This window comes from Falco biarmicus, chromosome 3 (genome assembly GCF_023638135.1).
Source record: "Falco biarmicus isolate bFalBia1 chromosome 3, bFalBia1.pri, whole genome shotgun sequence".
NCBI lineage: Eukaryota > Metazoa > Chordata > Aves > Falconiformes > Falconidae > Falco > Falco biarmicus.
The window spans coordinates 11,975,108-11,992,022 of record NC_079290.1 but is presented as its reverse complement, the minus strand read 5'-3'; the positions used below and the strand labels follow the sequence as shown (position 1 = coordinate 11,992,022).

General features: G+C 43.7%; 1 protein-coding gene across 1 annotated transcript in view; it reads right to left on the bottom strand.

Annotated features, from left to right (window-relative positions):
• Positions 1–9,377: 9,377 nt before the first annotated feature.
• ANKH (ANKH inorganic pyrophosphate transport regulator) overlaps positions 9,378–16,915 on the bottom strand; it is a 111,127-nt gene continuing 103,589 nt past the window's right edge. Inside the window, exon 12 of the mRNA XM_056331285.1 lies at positions 9,378–16,739. Within this exon, the coding sequence (XP_056187260.1) occupies positions 16,623–16,739 (117 nt within the window). The 3' untranslated portion in view covers positions 9,378–16,622. The remainder of the gene's footprint in view (positions 16,740–16,915) is intronic.

Sequence of the window (16,915 nt, the reverse complement as noted above, 5' to 3'; positions counted from 1 at the left end):
CAGTCCTGATTTTTAATACGTTTTTTAAAAATAATATGTGAGCTCTTAGGGGTTAGTAGAGATGATGAAAGTTCACTCTGTTGCATTAGCGTGCTTTTTGTGCAAAAGATACTGCATCTGTGTTGAGTCCCTTTTTAAAAAAAAAAATAAAAAATCCCTACTTGGACATCCTTGTTAGGTCTGACTTATGCCCCCTGTGTGCTTTTGGAGAAGGAGGTTTGTGTTCATTGTGTTCTTCAGAACCATTTTAGCGTGCTTTCAGGTATTAAATAGAAACATCCCGCTTTCTATCATAGCACTTTGTCTTGGGTTATCTGATCGCTTTTTAAAAAGCATTTATGTGTGTATTTTTCACTAGAAACAGTTGTGGTCTACACGAAGTTTTTATTTTGCCTTTTTTTGGTCTTTGGTAAGAAAGATGTTATAAAGTTAATGGGTACTTATTCTCCAGCTTCCTTTCTGTTGGTGGAGGTGTAGAGCAGGAGTCCTTTGTGTGAAGGAAAAGAGAGGTTCGGGTGATCTTGCTGGGCTGGGAGGAGGGGAACAAAATTGCGTTGTACCATGTGGGAGCTCACCCCACAGCCTGTCTCTCGGGGGAGAGTGGCTGTGTGTGGTTCAGGACTGTATTCAGGTAGTTGAGCCAAAGCTTGGCCAAGTTTATTTTCGTGTGACAGTGACAACCCTATCATCAAAAACTGGTGAAGGGGGGTGAAGGGCAAGGAGGGAACTTGCATCTCACTGGAATGGCGGATGCGGTCACGTGTCCCATTTGAGGTGTGAGAGGAAGCGGGGAGAGGGAGCTCTTGCGTCGTGTATCAAGTGCAGGGCTCCATTAGTGATCTCATGTCCCTAATATTTAACAGTGTCCCTGCATCTTGTTGTCTTCTTGGACATAATTGTGTGTGTTCTCCCAGTATGCTAGCTGGCAGGACAGGACTGGGAATGTTTGAAGATGGCCAAATGTGCTTTATGAATGCTCCCGTTTTTGGTAACGGTGGAGGTCGACAGGCAGCACCGTCTGGAAGATTGCCGCTAGATTAATAGTTGTACTATGACATCAAATAATGTGTTTCAAGCCAGACTCAAAGAATATTTCCATTTATAAATTTCTTGAGGAGGAGAACCTCAGCCTCTGAGAAATGGGAGAGAGCATTAATTCCACAGAGCTGAAAGTGCAGCAGGGACGTTCCGTGGTAGAGGTCTCGAGGAAGGCGGCTCTCTAGTCCTTTTTCCCCAGAGACTTATTTCTGTGTGGGTGCTGATGCGTTGCCCTTCTGTTTGTGACTTCTACTCAAGTCGGCAGGATGGCAAAAAATCATCCTGAGATGTACTGAGCTATTGAACTAGTTGGTGCTGACTAAAAACTGTCCCGTCGGGAGAATAGTGTCGCATGCTGAGGAGGGAGCGGCACAATGAGTGTCATCACTAGCTGTCTTCTCCAGAGGATTGTTTGCCCAATTTGCCCCTTTTTGGAATTAGGGGTTTTGGGCTTGTGGCTTTTTTATTTTTAGATGCCTGCCTATCACGTGTTTGACATGATTTATTTTTCCTTTGGGCTGCTGCAGCGGACAGCTGCTGCAGGGTCTGTAGCAGGAGTAGCTTCTGCACGTGCTCTTTGATGTCAAGCTTTCAGTGTGACTTTTTTTTTTTAAATTGAAAAAAACCTCATAGAAATTATGTCATTATGTAGGCTGAATGTGGTAGGTACTTCCTCCCCCACCCCCCCTTACCTTTCTAGAATCATAATTCTGCAAGTGTTTGTGGCTCACTAGAATGGGACAGATTTAGACATTGCTCTTGTTAGATCTGTTGTGCGCCCACCCATCTTTTATCTGAAAAATAAGACGGAAAAAAAGGGAAACGGCTACAATAATTACAAAACTGGTATCCTTCTCCAACAGCCTCGTTGTTTCACAGAACACTGGCTGGAAACGTTCACTCCCAGCCCAGAGCCGCCCGCCAGTATGTGCTCTGGCTGTTCAAGTGGCTTTGCAGGGGGGACCCGGTGGGGCAGGCAGCTGTGGGCTGGCAGGGTCGTCCGTCGTCCCCGTTCCCCCCCCCCCCCCCCCCTCTGCTGGGGGCACCTCTGGGTGCCTCGCCACACCTTGGTACGCCAGCGAGCGCAGCATGTGCTTAGGGCACACGCACACCAATTGCGCTTAGTGAACTGCGCCAAAATGCTTTTTCCTTCTGACCTGGAGATCTCAAAAGATCATGGCCTAGCGGCATCAGCTTACCACTTGTGTGACAGGATATACTAGTTAAAAGCAGTAGTGCACTGGTAGGTGAAAGCCATTTTGAAGATGTGCAGAACACTGAAATAAAGTGGTAAGACTTGACGTTTTTTTTATTTCTTTAATTTTTTAATAATTTTGAATGTCAGATAGCTCACCTGTTTATGTCTTGAATAAGAACCAGCTAGTAGGGGTTGAAATTTGTAACAAGCCCCTCTCTTTGGTTTCTGAAGTATCTGCTTTTGCTTATGTATTCATCCAAACCTTCTAGGTGATGTATTGATGCATTTGAGTCTTCATAGCCAGAATAATTCCATAAGAATTAGAAGCCTAGCCGAGACATGCTGTGTGACTCCTGAGCAGTGTTTCTAGGGCAGCTTACTCTTTGCACAAACACAGGGCTATACAGTGTCAAGAATAATGTATATTGAGAAAATGGTGAGGTTGGATTCTCAGACTGTCCAAGAGCAAATCAAATAACTTGTAAAATGTAGAAACCTGTCAGTTTACAACCACACTTGCAGGTGCACAAGGCATATTCTGTTTTCACTGTCCTTATTATAGAGGACAAAACCCCAGATGTTTCATAAGATTTAGATGTTTCATAAAGATTTAGACCACTTAGAAAAATAGAATAAACATGATAATAATCTTCTAGTACTGCCTATACTGTTGTTCTGAATTGCTTACAAAAATTATTTCTAGCTGAAAGAAGTTGATTCAGTGCAACACACTGCACCCATACACTAATGGATGTAACTATAACAGCTTGGTGGAATGCTACTCTTTTCATGTTTCAGAATGTTTTCTGCATCGTGTTTGTTTTGGTTTTAGTTTTGGGTTTTTTTGCATGAAAAGTTAAGAGAAATAAGAAATCGTATTGAGCGAGGAGGATGTACTGCAGCTGTTTCACTCAAAGTTTTTCTAGAGCCTCATTCTTTGAGTGGATTTTTTGTTGTTGTTGCTTCTTTTTTTGTTAAAGTATTGTCTAACATATTGGCCTTTGTTTTATGGCAGATGATTTGGGTGGTTTGCTCCAAGAGTGGTTCTGCAGAGCTGAAAGTAAGAGCTTGGGGTGAGAGCCTGCTTCTTGCCACTTCTAGCCAGGTCCATGTCTTGCTGCCAAAGTTCAACTTCTGTGCCAGGGTGTAACGAACTGCATTGTGAGTGCACTTGTATTTTGGAGGATTGTGTTCTTTTTAGCAAGCCGGCAAGCAGGAATTAACAGCAGTTCCTGTTCTCTCACCTGAATGTGTCTTTTGAATCTATATTGTTGAGGGGGGCAGAAGGATCAATAATAAAACTTCTTCTCTGGGTTCATCGTTGAGCTGCTTGGCTAATAGGGTTGGAAAGAAAGAGGGAAGGGGATTTTCACAACGAAAACAAGAACAAACTCAGACTTCAGAGAGTTAACAGTTTATTTCCTTTGTGTTAAATAATACTTGCACAGTGACAGGCTGTGCTGTCTCCTGCTGTGACCCTCAGACTCTCATCTTCCATTCAAGCCCCCTAAGATTGTCCCCAGAAAACACCCAGCTGGATGCCACTGGCCTCCTGCACCTCCTGCAGGTATTGCCACAGGGGGCTGGCACACAGTGCTTATGTACTAGATTTAGTAGCTAACATTAATGTTACTTATAGACTATCAAGTGTTTCCATGGTGTTCATAATGCTCTGAAGAGCTCTGTCAGATGTGCTGCGTTTTGTCTCATCAAACCATGCTACAAACAAAAAAATTAAACAAAATAAATGACTGCCTTTTTAAAGGTAATAGGTGACTTCAAATATTATTAAAAAAAATAATTGTCAAGTTGGAGCAATGCTTAGGGCTGTTTAAAGTTCATCTGTGATGGCTTCCACAATAACCTCGTCTGTAAGACATCCAGATTAAAGGTCCAGGTGTTACTACATCCTCGCATCACCCCATCCTGTTGCTGCGCCATTCTGATGTGTCTGCCTTCTCAGCAAGAAGATGGAAAACAGCAACATGGACAATTCAAAGGAAGTAACGGTGTGAAATTTCCTTTGAGGAACTAGTATAAAAGGTATAAGAGCTGCGATTCTGAGGCAGTCCTGTTGTACTGTGGGAGCTATGTTGCCATTGGTGGGGCTTGCTGCTGAAACACCTGGTTCTTCAAAGAAATGCTGCACTGGAGGATGTGTGGATTACCTACCTGCTCATGGTAGGATGTGTGAATTACCTACCTGCACAGAGCAGTTCGTTTTGGCTGTAGGTTTGAGGAACACTGACTACAGTTGCCGGGAAAATGCTCCTCTGCTCATGAGGCACGGGATAATGCTGCACCTTTTAGGTCATTTAGAAGAAGGAGGCTTGCTTTTCATAGCTACAGAACAGCCTGTGTAGAGAGTTAATTACTGCTTGGCTTTCTTCTGGGTAGTATCATCCTCAGCAGCCACTCCTAGACTTTGGGTTTCTCCCTGTAGGTCTCCTTGCCATGTTGCAGGGATGGGGAGAACACTGGCCATGGTAATCTGATGCCTCGCTCAGAAGTGCTGTTACAGGTAAGCCCAGCTGCAAGATGACGGTGGTGCTTCTGCTCTCTGTGCCGTACCTCCATTAGTTTCGGGATTTTTTTTGCCTGTCTGTGGTTAGGAGCCCTTTTCTGTTCCTTGGCACGGAGAAGATCTTCCCTCAGCAGAGCACATATGCTACAGATCTCCAGTGGAGCTGTGTTTTCCCCTGCCTCCCTCCCCACCATTACCATTATTAGACACTAAAGCAAATGCGGTGCAGGACCGCGTCTGAGCAGGAGGGTTTCTGTCTGCGGTGGAGCACTATCTGAAGTCTATGCGTGCCCCCTGGGGAAATAAACTAGATTATATTTCAGCATACCTCATCGAGGGAAGTGCTAATTGTCCTCATTACTGATGGAGGAAGAGTTAGAGGAGGGTCTGCTGTTGGCAGGGAGGGAAGGGGGGAGGGAGGGAGAGCAGACTTTCAAGACTCCAAGCAAAGAAGGTGAATTAATAATGCTAGTTTGCCATCTGCAATGTCTGTCTTTTTACCCTGCTTGCAGTCTGGCCCTTTCTTGCTTGGGGAGAGGGAAATAAAGCCTATGTGGTCCCCGTAAGACAAAGCTCAGTTTGAGAAAGTCAGCCTCGTCACTATGTGACTCCGTTTGCACTTTCTGGCCTCGCTCAAATGTCCCAAATGAAGCAGCATGGCAGTAAATCCTTCGCCTGTTCCAAGCAGGCCCTGGCCCTCCCAGCTGCGGGGATGCAGGCTGGCTGGGCTCTGCCATCACGAGCGGGTGCGGAGGCCTGGCAGGCACAAAGGCACGGTCTTGTTCTGGGCCCGATCTGAGCCTTTTTTTTTCTTTTTTTTTTTTTTTTTTTTTTCTTTTTTCTTCCCTTGTGGCCTCTTGCCAGGCCAGGGCTCTCTACAGGGAGAGCAGGACAAGTTCAGGCCGCGCTCTGCGAGCAGCCAGGGCAGGCGGTGGTGGGTGCCAGCTGCTAACGGGCCTGGCCTGGGAGCTACGGCAGGCCTATGGCGGCGCTCAGCCCCGCTCAGCACTTCTCCTTTTGGGCAGGATTGTCACCACACAGGAGGCAATCCTTTCTCCAGCCACAGCCGGAGAGCGGGAAGGGGGAGCTCAGGGGTCTCCAAAGGCACCCTGGGCAGCCCTGCACCGAGGGCTGGGACAAAGAGAGCTGTGGCCCCCCACCTCGCTGCAGGGGAGATGGGCCACAGCCAGTGGGGGCTGGGGGCTGTGGCACTGCTGGGGGGGAGAGGGTGGTTGGGGAGCCCCAAGGAGAGGAGGCAAGACGAGGCGGGCAGGAATTGAAGGGCTGGCCAGGCACGGGGGACCCCTAAGGCAGGCCAGGCTGCCCAAGATTGTGAACAGAAAACCGTACGTGTGGCAGTCATTTTGTGGGCTGGAGGAGCTGGGCTTCTCTCCGAGAGCATCATCTGGTTCTCTGCCGTGGGCTAGTGTGAGGAGAGCTGAGGCAGCAGAGTCCCGGGGCATCAGGCACAGGTATGCGCGAAGCCCTACCACTGTACCTCTGCAAGGGCTTTTTAAAAACAGTGGCTGCCCCAAGTGTCACACCAGGAGAGACATTTAAGGCTGTGGTCTCATAGTCAGCCTTCCCCCTGGCTCTGGGCGGCTCAGATCTGGTCATTCAGGAGTACCCAAGGGACACATTGTTTGGAATCAAACACAAAACATTTTTGGTTAAAGAACGTTTTCACAGCTTCGAGAACAGCTTTGGTGGCTTGCCAGATGGGTGGATGAAGCGTCTTCTCATGACTTTTGAGTTTGCCCTGGCCTGATTAGAATAACACTCTGCCTTTAAGTACTAAGTGTCTCTCGAACAGGAATGATAAAATTTTTAGATTTGGTGGGGGAAAAGTATTCTGACCACAGTAGTTCCCCATCAACAACACTCGGAGGCTTTGCAGAAATAAAGAGCTTGCCTTGCATCATTTTATGGATACCCTTGGATTTCATTAACTTCAAGTTAAGACCTTGCAGTTGGCAGCATCATGCTCATAATTCAAAAAAATTTGTGTGTTGGATTGATTCTCACCAGGAGGTATATTTTGCCTGTTCAGATGAGAAGAGCACTTTAGACCGCGTCAGATGATCAGAATTAATAAAACAGAAGCAATCAGAATCATGAATCATATGCAAACTGTTAGAACTTTACTTAAAGTAATTAGAATATGAAAGCTATTGGACAATATTGGAGCACAGATTCCCACCCCAAAGAAAGCATAGGTCATTCTTTTTAACAATGCAAAAACATACATCTGTTAAATACATAAACAGCACTCAGTTTTAATGCAACACATACTTTTATACTTCTGACCTTAGCAGTCACTTTAAAAATATACAAAGTTTTAACCTTCGCTGATTTAAAAGAAAACCCATGTTTAAAGCAAAGCAAAATGGTCATTAAAAAAAAATAAAACCAGTAGCTTCAGCATGTGTACAAATTACAGAAAGCAACATTTTGAGAGAAATCAACTGGAATTCTACAAGTATGACAGAAAATGATGCATGAGGTAACATTTCATTTAAAATCTAGGATCCCTGTACTGTAGTCCCAAACGGTGCTCTGGCTTGACACCTACAGTCCTTGCAAAATTGACTTGTTTAAGTAGTTGAGGATGGCTATTAGGCACACAGCTTTGCATAAAGACAGCCTTATCCTGAAAGAAAGATTCTGAATCCAATACTGAAAGATACTCTGAAAGTAATGAAAAACAATTGATACCTCTCAGGTGAAATATGCATTTGCCTAGTTCTCAGATTTACCTTCAAATTACAGAAATTAACTGAAAAAATGGGGCTTTTTTTCTGCCGAAGGGTGTTTAGTGAATTGACCTTAATGCCAATGCAACTGCAGTATGCCCTAAAGTGCGGCCAACTACTGCTCTTGCCTCTTTCAGTGTTGTAAGCCTACTGAGAACAGAACAAGATGTTGTCTTGCAGACTAGTCCATGGTCAGAGCCAGGTCAGGAAAAGACAAGGCCCTCAAACATCCTTTCCCCTCTTTCCCAAGCAAGAGTCTTCAGACTCTGGGCTGCCCTTTTTCAGGATGCTGCTTCCAGACACTATTTCCCACTTCCAATTGTAAAAGTATTTCCACGAAACTAAAAACAAGTCAATTTTAGAGAACCCAAAGGCACAATTAGAACATGCAAATATGAATTCAGTATTTTTAGGCATTTCTGTGGCGCTGTTCCCTGTAGTATCCAAGCATCTTTCACCAGCATTAGTGAATTTTATCCTTATAGCACCTCTCAGATTGGAGAACCTGCTATCCTTGTAGTATTACTCTACAAATGGCGCAGTCTGACCTCACACAATATGGTCAAAGCTATCTTGAACCTCTGTTCAGAAACTGCATCTCCTTTGAGAGACTTTCTGGGGGTTACCTCTACACACCTTGCTTCTCCTCCATGATGGTTTCCTGCTGTGAAGACAGAATAGTCCTCATCTTCTGTTCTGCTGTTTAGGTTTTGCTCAACCTTTGTAGTTTCTTTCTAGAGTGACCTTGTGGTTGGCCCTGCTCACTATGCAAAGATGGAGAGAGCAGGATGTGTGAAGCTTGCTTATTCCTCCATTGCAAAAGGTGTGACAAAGTTTGCCATCTTTTATGCTCACAGAACTAGAAAATTCAGCTTTGTCTACTAACTAGTGGCTAGTAACACTGCCCCATAACCTTTAAAGGCCAGCGAACCTTTTACTAAAGATGATAAATGAAGGGGTTACAGTTCTTTCTGCCCACTGGTATGGTTCTTGCAGGGTAAGGCAGTGTGGGGTGCTTGCAAAAGACACTCCAACTCATTCATCTGCGGCCGTCTCTCCCCACATACACACACTCACTCCACCACACTCACTTGCTCGCATGTGCTCCTCTCTGAGCACTCCCAGAAGCTTTCTGTCCAGTATAGATGAAACAAGGCTTTCTCAAAGCTTGGGAACACTGTCAGGCTGTGCTGCCCAAGCACCATTAAACACTTTTCAGTCATTCTGCCACGCAGAGTCAAGTCCTTGGTCTCCAGTTTGGATTTCTGTGGCCTGTGGTAGTAACATGCTCTGCCAGCGTTGCAGAACAAATAACACAAGCAGGGTAGAGGCCTCTGACACTGAAATCTCAACTTCAAGTCCACCAGTAACAGGCAAAGTCTGCTTTTTTCTCCTCCTCTGAGCAGCCATCTCTGGGCAGGGTCACTGCCACCAGCTCATGCCCAGTGGTGGAGGGACAAGCCATCAAACTGCATCTTTCTAAAGGAGCTCTGTGCTTCCTGCCTGAAGCCATCCTCCCTCTCAGCAGATGAGCTCTGGGGTCCTCCAGCCATGCCTGTGTCTCTTACCACAAACCCTCCATAGGCTCCTGGCCTCAAGAAACAAAGGCAGAAGCAGCAACACCAAAAGCTGATCCAAAATAACGGAGCAGTGAGAGCAATGTTCTAAGCCTGACAAGAGGTAAGCTTGATTGCTATTATGATGGTGGTGGCTGTTTCTGCCCAGTTTAAAACACAGGTTGAATTCCGCATCTTGTGCGTTTGCTTTTTAAAAATATACAAGATACTGCAGGTAGATTTTTATTAAACCTCAAGTAAATGAAGTGCACTTTGAACTATGTTGCTTAAAGAGTGATTTATTTTAAAAAGCTTGTCGATGGTAATAAGCAAGGGTATGTCATCTACAAAAACACCTATGTACCTTCAACTTTTTTGCAGGTTTTGCTTTTGCAATTCTGTGATGCTTGCAAACTCTGTGGATGAAATCCAGTTGATCTAAATAACCAGTGAACTTACTGCCTGAAGCTTTCCAATTGCTTCATTGTAGCTGAGGAAGGATTTTTTGTTTATCATAATAAGGACACAAAAGCAGAGAAGCAGAGTTATGTTACTGCTGCTTTAGAGAGCAAACTATAAAGTTGAGCAACGTTAGTTCCAGGCTCTGTTGTTACTGCATGTGTACATACAGTCCTTTCCACCTAGGCAGTATTCGCATTAAAAGTTAATGCAATTAAATATTTTTTTTTCAGTTCCGCAATTTTTTCTTTGCTTTTCTGTTGTTTTTTTGCTGAATTATGGATGAAGCTTTTGTTCCAGTATTAAAATGCATCCTTTCCTAAGAGGGGATTTATGTGCTGTCATTTGTAGATAGGCCAAGCGGTTCTATTATGTAAATGTAAGTATTTACTTTGCATTACCTTGATTACAAAGGAGAGTTATCAGAAAGGGTAGCTTTTTTTTTTTTTTTTAAATGCTGAATGACGCACAGAAGAGAGATGGGAAGAAGCAGGTAGCAGATGTAATTGCTTGCTGTTTTCAGGCATTTTTGCTTAGGGAGTTAATTGAAAAAGTGCAGTGCAGTACTTAAATATTTTATCTGCAGATACAATAGCTTATTTTTGCTTTGCCCTTGTTGTGGGATCTGAGGGCACAAGGGTGGGAGGGTACTTACAGCTGGCTCTGCACCATGAAAGTTTTGCCATCAGCAAAAGAATCTGTGCAGCTCAGATTTTTGCTCAGATGTCTGTGTTGTAGAGCCCTAGTAGGCACTGTCTCTCAACCCTGAACGGAAAGCTTAAAAAAGGCAAACAGTCTCAAGTCTCTTAAGACGAAGGAATCTCTCTAGGTTCCTGACTGAATCAGGGAACAATATAGGCCAGAAGGGGACTGCAGGCAGTCATCTTATCCAGCCCCTGCTGCTCAAAGCTGGGCCACCTTAGACACTGGATCAGGCTGCTCATGTCCAGCTGAATGTTAAAACTTAATGGATTGTACCTGTTAATCAGGCGCTCCAACTCGTTAAGTTATACATTCAGTTGTGAAATATCTGAAGTGTCATGTTTCCCAGGCCCTGGAAGTATTCTGGGCTGCTCTGGGGATGTAGCGCTAACTTTGCTAGAAAAGCTGGGGTTGTGGTCTTATGGATCATTAGAAAGTCTCAAAGTGGCTGGGGTTAAGTAATGAACTTGAATTAATTCTTTTCATTCTTGATTTTAAACAAAGACACCCCCCAGTTCCTTCTACTTCTTGACTCTTCAGCTTAGCAAATGAAAAGTAAAAAGCAGTCTGTCAAAGAAGAGTTTTGTTGCAACTGACTTTTTAATCACGTCATTACTTGACATTCAGTCAGCGTGACTATTACATTTTCCTTCTCAAAATGCCAACAGACAAAATAAACCTAGCGGGAGCCTTCAGAAAAAAATAAGGAAAAGTCTGAAGAAATTGAACTAGGAATGACAGGAAATAATGACAAGGTAAAACTAATAAATTGATCTGAGCAGTCACAAGTCTTGGTAATACTAAGGAAAACTTTCCCCTCAGGGTTACAAAGACAAAAGAGCACCTAAAATTATATCACAATTCTTCTGTTTTACTGAGATAGAGTGGATATCGTGATCATGAAATGCTGAGACTGAAGCTCACTCTCTAACCGTACAATTAACTTGCAGAAGCTGTAGCCAAAATGCCCTTCTGTGCCAGTACGCGCTCCAAGCTGAGCTTAAAGCTCCATCTCTCTGCCCCCGTATTTTGTCTTTAGCCTTTTTGTTCAGAAGGTGCCAATTACTGAGAAGTCTGGCAGTGTTTTTGCTGAGGAGTGCATCTATGCACCGACAATTGAACTTGGCTCTCTAAAGCAAATCCATGCAAGCTGTCCAAAGCCGAGCGGAGAGCCAGGGCTGCCCCTGCACCCCACACCCTCCCGCTGCTCCTGCAGCACTGCTGCAGGCCAGCACCACACGTTGGACCGCTGGACCGAGTTTGCTGCTAAGCTAACAATTGTGTCTCGTTTCATGATGCTGTCAGCCTGCAATTGAATACAGCGTGCTGCAGGGCACAGAATAAATTTGGAGCTCCTCCTTCCACCAGGGCTCTGCCACGAGCCCCACAGCCTGCTCTGCACCGTACCCCCCTCGTCGGGAGCTTGCTCCCTTCAAAAGGTATGGTATTCTGCACTTGAATTCCAGTAAAAAAGCAAACATGAACAAGGGGAGGGAACCCTAACATTTTATGGTTAAGTTGATAGCTCCTCCACTCAGAAACCAAAATACTTAGGAGTGGTGCCTTGCAGATGCATTGCTCCTCACCCTTCAGTCCCTCTCCAAGGCAGCTGAAAAGGAAATGGCAGCAGCCAGAGCTCTGGTGTTTTCTGCCCTCTGACTCACTCATCTCCATGCCATGCTGTTGTCTTTAGGCTGGGTATACAATATCTACAAGCTTTTCAACATGTCCTCTTTCTTGCCCATTCCAGCTTACTGTTCTAAATCATGCTTTAGCTTACTGGTTTAAGGTCTGCTGAAAGGGCGTTTTGTTTACTCTTTTATGTAGGTTTAAATTGCAATTTCTTTTAAACATCTTAGTATTAGTCCCACATTAAGATCATGTTTAGACTTGAATCCTTGTTCCAATTAATGATATAAAGGCTGTAATAAAAATGCCTGTGCAACACTCTCATATGCACACCCATACACATGGTGTGGTTACACACACCCATACACATGGTGTGGTTGCACACACCCATACACATGCATGGCTTTCCAATGCACTAATGGCTACAGCAACTATGCCCACTTAACACCCAGCTGCACTCAAATCCATGCTGATCATGCCACAACCACAAAACCTCAGTGAGAGTCAAGAGCCGACACCACTGTCTCGCCACCCACTGCACTGGGCAGAGCTGGAACGCTGGAGCTGCAGGATGCCCTGTTCCCATTGCCACCTTGCAGCCCAACGCACAACTATGCCTGGCGACTCTGGGCACCGGGGCCTGAAAGCATCCTTTCTCCCTTCTTTTTAAGCATGAGGCGCCATCCCACAAAAGAAGGCGCTCTCGCCTTCAAAAGGTTTCTGTTCATGTGTCGTGGCCTGCCTTGAAACGGCCGCATTCATCAGCTCACCCTCCGTCTCGGGCTGGTCCTTCTCTGGCTGCAGATTCGGCAAAACACTGAGCAAGAGCCAGATATAAATCTCTCCCTCTCAAAGGAAATATTTAGCAGCAAAATGAGTGGAAAACAAAAGACTTACTCACCCAATCCTCTCACTCAGGGTGGGTCTATCTAACAAGCAGGCAACTGAGCACTCCTGCCTGGAACGGCTGTGCCAGGGTGATGGGGAGCGGGGCTGCCCCACGCCTGGGAACCCGCCGGTGTGCCCAAATGGCCTCAAGCACTGGCTGGGAAATGTAGAGCTTTTTCCATCAATTTCACTGCTTGGTAAGTTGAAGAGGCCTGCTTAGGGCAGTGAGGGGGAAAATAACCCAATGTTTCCTGTTGATTCTGCAAAAGGAAAACTCAAGACAAGTGAACACAATTTTACACACATATTAAAAGCCAAGGAACATTCATCCACAGCCGATCAATGTTCTGCTCTTATTTTCTGCTGCGTGAGCTGTTCTGAAATCTAGGATGTAGAATGCAGATCATCTTTGTTCCTCTTTTTATTGTGACTTCAATTGTGTAGTTCAGTAACTCTCAAGAAAGTCTAGAAAGGCCAGGTCTCCATGTGAATTCTCTGAGATGACTGCCCTCTGGCTCTCCAACACAGAAACTTAACAGGTTTCTACTGTAAAATATTTTTCACAGAGATAGATAGCCATGTCATCAGCAATAACACAAGAGGGACAGCTAAGCCATTTTACTGGAACTCAGGAGTCATTTGGGGAAGGAAGTGGTGCAGGAGAGGGTCTGCATCAGCATCTGCCTGACAGAGAAACTGGAACCATTAATGCTCCGGCTGGGGCTTCAGCAGAGGACAGCTGCCCATCCCCAGCATGTAACCCATCAGACTGGCTGCTTCACCAGCCCAGCTGAATTTGCCACTGGCTGGGAGTTGGAGCAGTGAGGTTTCAGGTGGTTGCTGAAGCTTCTGACAACAGCACCCAGAAGCAGAAGCAGAGGCTGCAGGGGACAGGGCACTCCTTGGACAGATGCCTTCCCGCTGAGCACCCTGCCTGCCGCGCAGCCGGTACCCCAGCCAGCACGCGGGCTGCTTCGGACTTGCAGAACATCGCAGAAATGTCAGTGTGCCTTGTTAATCCAGCACAGCACACAACCTGCAGGAAGCAGAAAGAGATGCGATGCATGCATCCTCATGTCACTGCTTGAATTCTTGCCCAAATCCCACCACTCCTGTGCTCATTTGGTATCTTGCAAATAAAGGACTATTATTACCCACACAACTGAAAATTTATCTTTTACAATACTGTGTGACCAATAATTCAGTTCTTTTCTGTTTGTTCATCTGCAAAAGCTTCGGTGTATAATTTAATTTGTTTTCAAATTTTTACGTTTTGATGGAATTATTACCTTGAAACCTACATCAGCAATGCTCAAAAGTCTTCAAAAATACTGCTGTTTGAATTTTAGTCATGTACCAAAAGAAATACTACACAAAAATATTTTCTTGCTTTGTCTCTTCAGCTCCTGAAAAACCGTGTCTTGTAGATTTGGATACAAACGTACTGAGAAACTAAAACTACATGAATAGAGATGACCTCAAATGGCCACTGTGACCTGTAACAGTCTATATACATGTTATATACATATGACTGTTTGAGAGCCCGTATTCATGAATCTGTACAGTCTACATCCTGCACAAAACTAATTTGTCTGAGGGTTTTTTTTTTTTATTATTATTTTTCAGCTACTGTTAAAACCAAAGAGAAAAAACTTGTGGTAGCAGAGAAGGTGTGTGGTTACTGGACTTAGCCTTACCCTCCTAGTGCCACTGCTCCTTAACCGTGAACTGATTTTGCAAACCTGTCAACACAATAATTTCTATGTTTTTTCTTATTGCATTTGTACATGTAACAGATTGGTAAATGTTTACAATAAAACGTAAAGTTCATTGATACAATGCCTTTCATGACGGCCATAACTAGTTACTAGCAACTCTCTAGTTTTTTAGAGACATTTTTAGCTGAACTTGGAAAAATAGGAAATGTATTGTAGCTTAAAATAAATTTACATAATATACAATATATGTATTTATACACACGTGTATGTCTACACACACATGTATTGATAAAACATTTAAAGTAATGTTTAGTTTTGATCAGTTCTCTGAGTGCTGGGAGTATCTGGCAAAAAAATCTAAAATGGGAATTTTTCCACAATTAAATAATCATTTCCACAACTTAGAAAAATATACTTTTACTAAATAAAGTTTAAATTAACTGATTTATGGATATAACATGAAGGATAACTGTTTCCAGACTCTGGCATGACTAAATTTGAAAGAACCCGAGCTACTACAAACTGGTAACGAACGCTGCCCTGCAGCCAAACACACAAGAGCACAGAAACAGAAGCTGCTGCTGCAGCCATCACCGGTGGCACCCAAACCCTCTCTGGTTCGGTCACCTCTTACACAGGTTTCCTTTCCACTGATACAAGTCACCCGCCTGACCTCACGCTCTGTTTTTTAAGGCCCACTGCAGCCACAACCACACAGCCAGCGCCTGCCACCTTCTCCAAGCACAGCACTTGCTGACTGATGTGAGCAGTTCCCCACTTCCCCACAGCTCTTGCCTTGAGAGCTAACATATGATCAGGGTCCCTAATTAGCAACTTGGAGGACCATCGGTACTTGAGCTTCACCATACGGATTTTGATCTACTGCATAGGTAAATATATCATAGCAAAACATACATCTGTCTGTGTGTGTGTGTGCGTGTGTGTATAAGTATATATACATACACACACGTGTGTGTGAGTATATGTACCTCTTTATATAAAAATTTCATGGAACTATGTGTAGTAACATGATATACCATGGTATCCTGCATACGTTATTTGATTTTTTTTTAAATATATAGGCACCAGAAATAAGTATATCGAGCAAATCAACCTTTAAAAATTAAAGTTAAATCAGTGGACAAGAACTTTGGTAAAGCTTGTCGATATTTATTTTTTTTAAAATTCAAATACAGTCAAAGTCTTATCAGTTGCCATCACCCTCTTCACAAGAGGAAAGTGCATGGATTTTTTTTCTAAATAAAATTATATGTAAAGTGGTGCTTAATGATTCAAGAAAATTCTGAATTAAATGTTTACATTTTTCAAATGATTACTATCTTTCCAATGGAATGAAAGCTATATAGAGTTCTTGTCCCGTGTGTATTTTATTTATTGTATGCATATATATATATAAAAATATATATATATGTATGTCTCTGTTTATGTACCTGTGTGTGTATATACACATCCACACACTTTTAACATGAGAGAGGAACCTGTTTTTCTCCACTTTGCATACGGAGACTTACACGTTCCTCACTGTCTTGTACCCTGTGCAGTATAAGCTCTAGTGATGAGGCCAAACAAAAAGATATAGTTCACCATAGTATATTAGTTTATGTAGCAAAGTCATTTTCAAGCAAGTAAAATAAAGCTCTGTATTCCAAACTTCTTTTCCTTTACATTTCTCATAAAGAAAAGGAAGGAAAAGGAAAGAGGGGAGGGGGTAGGATTATGGCAGTAGCATTGAGCCAGTGGCATGTGTGCATGTGCGAGTGTGCAAGTGCATGCACGCAGACACACACACACATGCACAGAGAGCAGGGCTTTGGTTGACAAATGCAGATTGTCCAGAGAAGGTGGATGCATAAGTAAGGAAGACTCTACAGTGATGCAATTGTATCTTTTATGTTTGCATGGAGTGAGAAAACAAATTCAATTGGGGGGGGACAAAAAAAAAAAAGCAAAGACCTCTTTTTAGGTCCCTCATCAATGAGAGCATACTCAGTATGCTAGAGAATTTATCTGAAACCTTTTAAATCAAGGCCTCTTTATTACAAAAATAAAAACGAACAAACAAAAAAGTATGAGAGACGACAAGATGCTGAAGTGTCACTCCAATCGTCCCTGCAGAGAACAATTGCATCCCATTTATTATTCATTCTCTTCTCTCATTTCTACGATGTCTGTCATTTCCTCTGTGTGAGGCATGTCGGTCATTGCAGAGTCTTCACCTTCTGTAGCTGTTTCATTCTCATTCCGCTTCTTTTTCTAGATTGAAACAAGCATTCAGAAACCTATCAGTAAGTTGTGCATGAACACAGTCTGACAAACTTTGGGCACTGGGAGAAGTGAGGTGGGAATAATTATTTTTTTTTTAGAGTATATTATTAAAAGCTAGAATATTTGTGTCATATTTGTGGCTCGTCACTAATTACTTGGCTTAA